This window comes from Crocodylus siamensis, chromosome 1, assembly GCF_052110815.1.
Source record: "Crocodylus siamensis isolate JL-2025a chromosome 1, ASM5211081v1, whole genome shotgun sequence".
NCBI classification, from domain to species: domain Eukaryota; kingdom Metazoa; phylum Chordata; order Crocodylia; family Crocodylidae; genus Crocodylus; species Crocodylus siamensis.
The window spans coordinates 222444462-222454899 of NC_143395.1; the positions used below are offsets into that span (position 1 = coordinate 222444462).

General features: G+C 43.9%; 1 protein-coding gene across 6 annotated transcripts; it reads left to right on the plus strand.

The window, feature by feature from the left end:
• Nucleotides 1-283: 283 nt before the first annotated feature.
• CGGBP1 (CGG triplet repeat binding protein 1) lies at nt 284-8120 on the plus strand. 6 transcript variants are annotated; one of them, XM_090057614.1, is made up of 4 exons: nt 288-445; nt 967-1416; nt 2076-2287; nt 3582-8120. In XM_090057614.1, the coding sequence occupies exon 4, from the start codon at nt 3601-3603 to the stop codon at nt 4102-4104; it is 504 nt and encodes a 167-aa protein (XP_089913740.1). In that variant the 5' UTR covers nt 288-445; nt 967-1416; nt 2076-2287; nt 3582-3600; the 3' UTR covers nt 4105-8120. The 6 variants fall into 6 exon arrangements, with proteins under 6 accessions (XP_089913732.1, XP_089913740.1, XP_089913719.1 ...); XM_090057606.1 differs by lacking the exon at nt 2076-2287 and having other exon boundaries at nt 284-445; nt 3585-8120; XM_090057593.1 differs by lacking the exon at nt 2076-2287 and having other exon boundaries at nt 3582-6199.
• The last annotated feature ends 2318 nt before the right edge of the window (nt 8121-10438 follow it).

Genomic DNA, 10438 nt, shown 5'->3' on the forward strand with positions numbered 1-10438 from the left:
CACTGTCCGAGCCCGCCCCCCTTGCGCTCCACCCTTGATTCCGCCGCGCGCGATTGGGCGCAAACTCTCTTCATTACTTTGAACCCGCCTTGCGATTGGTGTGGCCGAGAGTCCATCAAAACCCGCTCACCCTGCCCCCCGCCCTTTTGTGGATTGGTTGCTCCCCCGTAGCGTTCCCTTCCCATCTCGAATACCCATTGGGCAGCGGGCTCCTCCATCACGCCGGCTCCTCCCCTTCGTCATTGGGTGAGCTTCCGTCTCCCTCTATTCCTCTAGGCTGAGAGGACCTGTGCGCTCGCGCAGCAGCGGCTACGCTCTGATTGGCGGCGCTGTTGCTAGGGCGCTCGGTCCCGCCTACCGCGGCCGCCGGGCTGGGCGGGTGGCAGGGGGAGGCTGTCTGGCGGGCTGCGGGCAGCGCGGGCCTGGGCGCGCCCGCCCCGGAGCGGTAAGGAGAAGGGTGCGGCCTGGGGAAGGCGGCGGGACGGCTCCCCTCCCCCTCGGGTGCGGGGCGTGGTCGGGAGGAGCGAGGCATTCCCCTGGGGGGACCCCACCTTTCCCCCCGCGCTGCTGCCTTGGGCGCCCTCCGCGGTCGCCCCGCCCCCTCTGAGCCCCTCCCAGTGTTGGCCCCGCCCGCGCCCGCGGGCCCCAACGGTCGGTCGGGGGTGGGTGTGGCCCTACCTCAGGCAGTGGGGGCTTGGGCCTGCAAACAGGCCCCATGAAAGTGGACCTGGCGCTGCAAGTCTACCCATGACAGGAAGGGGCCCTTCCTCCCCCCAGCCCCTCCAGGAAGGGAAACCACCGCTGGTTGGATTTGGGGAGGGTTGGGGGTGTTGTTTTTTAAATTTGTTATTCTTCAAAAAGGGTCCGGAGAAGGCCGAAGGCATGGCTGCTGGGCTGAGCGCTGGCCCGATGTGGCCACAGCGCCTAAATAAAACCTGGTTTCTTGTCTGTGTGCATAACTTCCAGAGAGACAAAGCGGCCGAGGCGAAGACCAGAGGTGGCCATTCCTGCAGAGGGTGAGGTGGCTTTAAAACACCTCCAGCACCTTACCTTTGCGAGTTCTGAGCCCAAGCAGAAAGGCCGCTCCGTACGCGCAAGCTGTTGTGTTAAAAAAAAACAAAAGAAAACAAAAAAATCGTGACCCGGCAAGCTTGGACCTAGCCAACCTTTTGGCTGAGGTCGACTTGTTCCATTTCCACCCATCTCATGAAAAATCTCGGCCCAACTGGAACAAGCCAAGAGTTCGTAGGATTTTTGAATAGAGGCACTGAGCAAGTCGTCAGATCGATTTGGCTTGCGATCGCATTATGAAATGAATACAGAAAATGGTCAAGTCAAATCCGAAGCTTGCAGCCATAAGGAGGTATCCATCTGTTTCACCCTGAGTCCTAGTTCCAGGATACTGCTCATGGCAAGGTAATCCACTGAACAGGTGAATGCTTTTGTTTAGAAGTTAGCCTTCCCTCCTTCCTCTCTCTGATCTTTCTGCTTCTGACACAGTAGCGCTCAACAACTCTCACTTCCCCTTTGAGTCATCCAACTGACAAGCTACGCAGCTCTCAAAAATTGATTTAAAAGGGATTCATTCAGAATTTGAGTTCAAGAATAAGTACCAGTGCTTTCATTCTGGTGACACGTGCTTAAATGTATGAACGTGCACACACTTCCTTCAAAAAGAAGCTATGGAGAAATATAGTGATAAGAGGATATTTGTATCTCATGACAAATAAAAAAAGAAAGAAAAATAAAACTGAAAGCAAAAGAAAGTCTTCAGCTTGCCTTGTCTTTAAAGTTCAGATTATGGTACAAAACATCTGGGGATATAGTCTCCAACTGATGCTCAGGGTCATCTGAGCACTTCAGCTGGCATAGGCTGTAGTGGTCTTTGTCTCCTTTGTGTAGTTCCTGAGCATGTGGTCTTCTGCATTTTCCTTAACCTCTGAAGTTGGAATTGCAGCTTGTTCTGCCCTGTGGCTCTTCCCTGAAGTATTCAGAGGCAATAATGTGGTTCAGCAAGCTTTGCTCCCAATTGAGATTTCCAGAACACTCTCTTACAACATCTGTTGCAACTGCAGGCTTTGTGTGCTTTAAAAAAACAACAACAACAACAACAACTGGATATATAGAACGCAGACCTTAACCAAGCGGGCTAGGCATCTCCTCCAGGGTAGCTGTTTGAAGATGCTGGTGATACCAAGTTCTTAAGGCCCTGACATATTCATAGCTACAATTAAACAACCGTTCTCTACCCACACGATCTCTCATGTCATCTGAACTTTTTTTCAAAGTAAGTCTTGGCAAGCCTTTGAATCATCCATTGCCCCTTTACTAACAGAATTAGGGCCCTACCTGCTCATTGGTTTAACTAGTAAAGAATTGTTTTCCTTTCATCAACGTGACCTTAGAGGCAGGATTTATATCAAGATGCAAGAGAGACCTGCATAAGATAATGAACAATTAAATTGAACCAAAGCTCAACTTCCTCAGGACTATTAGTCCCTCACAAAAATGTCAGTTCAAGTTTAATTATAGTACAGTTATTTGGCTTGTTGCCCACTTCTGTAATCTAGTTTGCTTTGAAAGGTTGTAAAAGATTGTCAACATCTATATTATAAAAATGGTAGGGGGTTGCTTTTTTTTTTTTAATTAGATGTTTGCAGGTTGGCTGTTGACCAAAACTGCACCCCTGCCTAACTGGAAGATCAGGTGGCTTTTATTCTAGTACTTGCTTATGATTCAACTAAGGCTTGAAAACTGTTATTTTCAGGCCTAAGCAGACAAGATGGAGGGATGGTTCCAAATCAAATCTGAAAAGATTCAAGCCGTCTCATTGGCGGTGTTTCTCAGTGGCTTTTACACAAGTATAGTTTTTGTGGCATAAGGGTTACTGAGTCTCAGGAGATAAACAGAAAGCCACAGCAAATTGCAAACTAGTTTTTGCTCTACTAAAACCTTTTGCAGATAGAGTAAAACTTTAAAAAGTTTCTTAAAAGGAGCTTTCATTTCATCTAACTTCCACTGATCAGCAATTAACTTTGAGCCTTGTAGTCTCTGCAGTTTTGCAGCTGTAGACATTTTTTAACATTTTACCCAACTTCTGGAGTAATTTCTGCCTCCACAGAAATGTTTTCACTCTAAGCACAGACTGTAAGTCTTTCATTTTTTCCCCCTATTTCCTGGAGATTGGTCTATATTTAAAAAGGTAATCTGCATTTTTAAAGTCAGAGAGTTATGTAAACACTGAAAATTGAAGCCTGTTTGTTTCTGCCTCTATCATAATTTGGTCAAGGTTATTAGCAGCCTGAAAACAGGAGTAAACATGGGCTTTCCCAGATTACTTCAAGATGCCAAGCATCAGAGTTAGGAATAAGTTGCAGCCGTTAACAAGAGGTTCAAAGTCAGTTAAGTCTGTTTGAACCTCTTCAATTAATTATTTTCTGTATGTTTACTTATGAAACATGGCCAGTATTTTCCAAAAAAAAATCAAATAATATGTATTTGACATGTAGGCCTGTGGAGTATAGGGTACAAAACTGACCTACATAAATGTGATATATCATCTGTTCCTTTTGTTTTCAAAGAAGTGTATCAAAGACAACAATGGAGCGATTTGGAGTGAAAAGTACGCCTTCCCGTAACCGATCTAAGACTGCTTTATACGTGACTCCTCAGGATCGTGTAACAGAATTTGGCAGTGACTTGCATGAAGAGGGAGGGAAACTGTTCTGCACTTCCTGCAATGTGGTTTTGAATCATGTACGCAAGTCAGCGATCAACGACCACCTCAAGTCCAAAACACATACAAAGCGAAAGGCAGAGTTTGAAGAGCAGAATACAAGGAAGAAACAGAGGACTCTGACTGCTTCTCTCCAGTGCAACAGTACTTCTCAGACAGAGAAAACCAGCGTCATCCAGGACTTTGTGAAAATGTGCCTGGAAGCCAACATCCCACTCGAAAAAGCTGATCATCCTTCAGTGCGAGCCTTCCTGTCTCGTCACGTAAAGAATGGTAGTTCTATACCTAAATCAGACCAGCTAAGGAAAGCATACCTGCCCGATGGGTATGAAAATGAGAACCAGCTACTCAATACTGAAGATCGTTGAAGTCATCTACCTTTGCTACTGTGGATGTGGATTATTAAAGTCGCATATTGATGGTGTGGTTTTATTTTTATATTCATGCATATACGGTGTTACATATTGGTTTTACAGGTTATTTTGTATTATTGTAGAAATGACAATCTATCATTGAACTTAATGGTGTACCACAGACTGCTGGTAACGCTACCATAGAGTTTAGAGTCACGGTCATGTAGAACTTGATAAACATATGCTGACTATGTACAGTATCAACTGTAACTAATGCTAAACAAGCCTCTTGGGAATGGAGGACTTCCTTTACCTAATCACTCTACAGCCTGACATCTTAATGACACAAGAAAGGATAATGTAGTATGAATTGTCTCCTCACATCAGAAGAGTGGAGAGTTATATTCAGTATCCTATCAGTGATCAAAAATAGTTGCTGCACAGTTAGTGCAAAAAATTGTACAATGGCTACTTAAAGTCTAATATGTCCCTGGATGCAGATTCTTTGAGGCCGACTTACACCTTGAAGCATGGAGACTTCTCTCTTCAAAAACATTTTCTTATCTGATTCTGTTCAATATAACTATGGATGTTTTCATTCGTAAGTAGCAAATCATCTCTCAGACAGTGTTGAACTCATGTCTTCAACTGCTCTCATAAAGCAAGACATTCCACGGGTTTGTTATGCACTCTTTAAAAAAAAAAAAAAAAAAAAAAAAGGCAAAAAAAGCATTTCCTTTGCTCCATTTAAATTTCCTGCCTTTCTGTTTCAATCCCTGTACTTGAACTTACCATTAAGTTGACAAGCTGGTAACCTAGTGTAAGATTCTGATGCCACCACTGTCCTGTGAAATGTGTGTGACTATAAGTGCTGCAACTAAGACTAGCTTGTTGCAGTTTGTTTTCCTACAGTGACAAAAGGAGCAGAGCATAGTGCTTATTTATCAGTCAGTCAGTCTGAAGGAAAAGCTGAGCTAGAACTGATCGATGCATAAGCAAGAAATGGTTTCCAGAGTCCTTGAGTGGGCAAGTTACTGAAGCTCCTAAACTTCTTGATAATTTCTCTCAAACCTGCGTGTGTATGGGGTGAGAGAGACCTTTTCTGGACAGTTCTGGGTAGAGCAGATAGCTCACGCAGGTGTTAAGGAAAGAGCTTACAACATGATGCTACACAAGTAGTAGTAACCAACTTGGATCACAGTTCTTATTCTGCAGGAAAACAACAGTTGCAAGATACCGAACAAAACCTTAAACATGGGAGGGTTTCAATAATAATGTGTTCCTATGAATTCTTTGGAGAGAGACCTTAGAGAGGTAGTAGGAAGGTAGGTAGTCTACTGTACTGTATTAGAAAGACTTTGAATGGAGGAAGAGTATTCTGTAGAGGCAGAGAGTATGACTACCTTTTCTCTCATCTCCTATGGAACTGCTCCCTGTGAGATACTAAGCATCTTTAAGCTCAGATGAGGCCAACCTGTGGCACAGGCAGCTTCTGTCTTTATGCAGCAGATCAGGGAACAACCAGCACAACAGTTGATCGGGCAGGCAGTGGAAAGCAGAGCAGCAAATGAGATGGGAAAGGAACTGGAATAGCACCTGGGGAGGATATAGGGTTATTTTGCGGCATACCTGCCAAAAAGATTTTCCCTCACTGTCTCAGCCAGTGCCACATGTCCTCCACTGAGAGTGGATGCAGTAACAAACAGGTTATACATTGTGCTTTTCCTTCCTCTGGGCTTTACACATGTTGTTTCTCTGCATTTTCCTTTTGCCCTTTTTTCTTCAAATGTTCAAAGGAAGTTCAGCAGCAACGCTTATGGAATAGCATATTCATTTTATTTCTGTAGCTGTAATTAGTATTGAAGTAGATATCATTTAATTAGGGGGAAGCAGCATTTTGAAACAATGTGCAATTTGCTCCTAGGAAGATGCACTTCTATGGAAATAACCCATTTGGTTTTTTAGAGCTAGTTTTCTGTTATTAAAAGTATATTTGTGCAATCTGATGACAAGTGAAATGAAAGTGTGGCAGTCAGCCTGCCTGTTTATTATTACTGAGGAGTAAACTGAAACTTTGAGCCCCAATAAAGCTAGTGAGGCTTGATATGTTCATAGGAGTGCTGTCCATTTGCTGTCAATGACTGGATGAGGACGTCAAAAATACCAGCAATCGTTCCTCCAAATTTGGATGTCTAAGCCTTCCCAAATATAATTTGCTATTGCACATGTTTGTTTCAGCTTGGTGGGATAATGCACTGTCTTGGGCTAGCACTGGTTTTGTTAATTCATTTATGCCAAGATACCGCTGCTAATTGCATTTTCTTTCCTAGGACTGATCAATAGAGTTTTTTCTTAACAGCTTGGTGGCTCAAAAGGACCACCTTTTAAGCCTTACCGTAAGCATGCAAGAGGGGAACTTGCTCCAAATAAGTGAGGAAGATTGAAATTAGTTGAAACCAACATGGCTACAACCTACACCTTTGTTACAGGTAGCATTCATAGCAAAGGATTGAAAATACAAGTGGCCTTTTAGACAGGCTAACAAGAAGGATAAGCAACGTAGCTTTCATTTTGCTTCTAGGCATAAGCCAAACTGCCTACAAGATGTCCATTCATAGACGACTAGTGGGGGAAGGGATGTGCCTCCCCCCTGGATTGGCCCCCCACATGGGACCACTCAGGACGGGGTGTTTTTTTGCCATATAGGCTGGTGATGTATTGAGCGGGGCGGGGGCAGGCCACTAAGCTGCGGCACAGAAGTATAGGAGTGGATTATGGGACTTTTGGCATGCCCCCAGGCCAACCCACATATGGTGGCACCCCAGACTCAGGAGGCACCAGTCACCTGTGTCCATTTTTTGTTTTTTTTTCTTTTAAACAAGAAAGGGATCCTATTATCTTACATCTGGACACCTGCAAACTCACAAGTTCAGGTCAAAATGTTGCTTTTACTGCCCTGTTCGGATGAATTATGATTTCAAACTATGCTTTTTTGAAGCATAAGCTACTTGCTTTTATGTCTGAACTTAAATGATAGTCTTTTCCAGAAATTCACAGATGTGGTTAAGTTGTGTAACAGTCCCCATGGGGTTTTCCTTTGCTCTGCAAGAAAGCTATATTTTTTTTCCCCAAATACTTCCTGCAAAGTCTACCGTTACACAGTGGGACAGGGTGATAGAAGCTTCTGTTTTCCAGTTAATTTTAGTATGTATGGTTCTGTTGTACATGCTGCCATGAAAAGGTGGCTTTATAACAGTTAATATAGCTACCCTAGATACAAGTCAAGATGGGCTTTTACAAATGTATATTAAAGTGGATTTAGCTGTCAGTCAGCTATTCTAGCATTCCTACATGGTTAAAAAAAAGCAAAGGGGAAAACAGTTCTTGAAGAATAAAACCAGGGAAAGGCAACAATCTGTATTTTCTGACCATCTGTAAATGTATGCACTGTGTTGGTTGCAGCTTGCATATTACTAGAAAACTCGTTTGTTTGAGTTCTCAGGGGTTCATAGGCATTTTGCGCCCTGTCATTTGGCTAGCCATGAGTCCAGGGCTGGGCAAAATGCCGGCCGGATGTGGCCCTCCAAACCATTCTATCTGGCCCATAGGGCCCCTAAAAAATTTAGAAAATTAATATTAATCTGCCCAAAATAATTGCCCGCCCCTGCACTAGTCCCCATGAAGGATAAAACATTTTGGATAATATGGAGAACTTGGCTGTACAAAATGTGGCAGATTGACCTGCTACTCTGAAAAAGACAACTTGATTCTGGTATACTGAATGGGGAAGCACCCCACCCAGCTATGTTTCATACCATTGTCACCTGCTTTTCAGAAAGTAACACACTCTGGAAGCCTGGCAAGGATGGTCTCCATTTGTATTTAGATATGTAGAAGACAAGATTGCTTATTGCATTCACTTTGTACTCATTGCTAGCGTTTATTTGTTCAAGCATGTGATCTGGGCAGTCAGAGTCTTTGTAAGATTATAAAGTTGAGTCTAACATTCAAAAATAAATTTTTAAACAAAAGTTGATATACCACGGCCTGTCTGAATAAACCATTTTTCACTGTAACGATATGAATTTAGTCCTTTAGTCACAAAACAGATGGTAGTATTGAAGATACTCTGAAAAGGGGCAATGGGAGGGCAAGGCCCAAAGGCACAGAAAGTTATTTTTTAGTAGGAAAAGTATAGGTTATTTCTGAGTTTCTTATTGAAGGAAGAAAGACCATCCCTCCACTGGGGTGTTGCCAAGGGACTCAGGAAATGTGAGTGTGAGTCCCTGCTCTTCTGCAGATCTCCTGTTTGACTTGGGTAAGTTGTTCAGTCTCTCTGTGACTAATTTTCCATACATACAGATGAAATTGCTCTACCTCACAGATCCTGAGGTACTCCAGTAACAAGGTAATTGATGAACCTCTTGTATAAACACATATTTTTACTTATAAATTATATTAGCTTGAAAAACTAATCTTTAGTGCTGTTTGTAGAGTATAAACAAGGGGTGGGCAAAATACGGCCCGTGGGCTGGGTCTAGCCTGTGATGGACTTCATTTCCTGGCAGCCCTGCCACTGCTGGACCCAGCCCTGCTCCCTGGGGATGCTGACCCATCCGCTTCACACTCACCGTCAGGGGCAGGACCCCTGCAGGCAAGTCACACAGCCAGAAGCACATTGGGCAGGTGGGGCTAAGGATAACTCAGGATCTTGAGGTGGTGACAACATAGAGCCAAGGCAGAGCTCCGCTGCCCACACACTCCTGCGATAAGCACAGGTGGTGCAGGCAGGGGTGTGTAGGGAGTGGATCGCAGCTCTGCTCCAGCCCCGTGCTGTCACCGCCTCAAGATCCTGGGGTCTCCCCAGCCCTGCCAACCCTTCTCATGCCTATTTGTGGCCCCTGCCTATGTAGGTCCCATCCCCAGTGGTGGGTGTGGGGCAGATGAGCTGGGGTGCTTGGGCAGCAAGCTGGGTCCAGCAGCAGCAGCACTGCTGGGAAATGGAGTCCAGCCACAGGCCATATCTGCCATTTTGTTCACACCTAGTATGAACCAAACCAGAACTACTGAGTGAATAAGTGTGCTGGCCTGAGAAAATCATTAAAATTGCTGCATGGGACCTGCTACTGATCACACACTTCGAAATCACCTATTGTTAGTTACCTACAGAAGTCCCTAACTAATCAGAAAGCTAGATAATCCGTTTTAACAAATATTATGGAAAGTCATGTCTGCAGTCATAAAAAAAAAAAAAATCACCGTAGGCCCCTTTTCCTGCTGTCATAAGCAATCACTGAAAAAGCAGAAATTGAAAAAAGCAGTCCTGGTCCTTTCCCCCTTGCTTCCTTCCCCACCTACCTCCCAGCACCCAAAAGGATTAATAGAAAAGGTACAGATAAAGGCAATGAGAATAATTAGGAGTATGGAGAAGCTTCTGTACACAGAGAGATAACCCAGGACTTTTCAGTTTAGAGAAAAGATGACTGAGGGAGGATTTGATGACCATAAAATAATGAATGGCATAGGGAAAATAAATAATGTATTATTAAAGATCTCTCTCAATACTAGAACTAGGGGACATACAGGGAGAGTACAAGAGAGAAGAAAAAAAAGTGATTTTTTTTTTTAAACACTGCATTATTAATTTGTGGAATTCACTGCCACAAGATGATGTAGAGGCTGACAACCAGACTGAAAAGAGGATTGGAAAGATTCATGCAGGACAGATTCATCAGTGGATTTTGGAGAGTTAGCATAGTATCCTCCAGATTAGAGCTTCCTAGGCCTCTAAGTACTGAAGGCTGCAGGGAAAGAGAGTAGAAAACTGATCAGTCTGGATAGACATTGTCTAAATCCTCTTTCCCCTTAGCATCCATTCTGCCACTGAGAGATATAGGATACCAAGTTTGGTGGATCTGTGGTCTAACCCAGTATGGTCTTGCTTACATATTTAAAACACCTGAACATAGTTTTTCTTCCTTCACTGGTCACATCTAAACAGGGTCACTGTGGTGGATCCTGACTCTCCATTGGCTTTGGTCATATGTTTTTTTTTCCAAATCCTTCTCTTTCATGTCCCTCTCTGCTATCTCTCTCCATCTCATCTTCAGCCTTTCTCTTCCCCTTCTCCCTGGTAGTGCCATTTTTGGTAACTTCTTTTCCCACCTATTCTTCTGTACTCCTTTGAACATTCCCATACTATTCCAGTCTTCTCTCTTGTACTTTCTTAGATGCTTCCACTACCTTCACTGATCCTCTGTTGTAACTTCACTTTATCCATCTTCGTCACTCCACACATCCACCGGAGCATCTAATCTCTGTCACGTGCAGTCTCCTTCATTGAATTTTT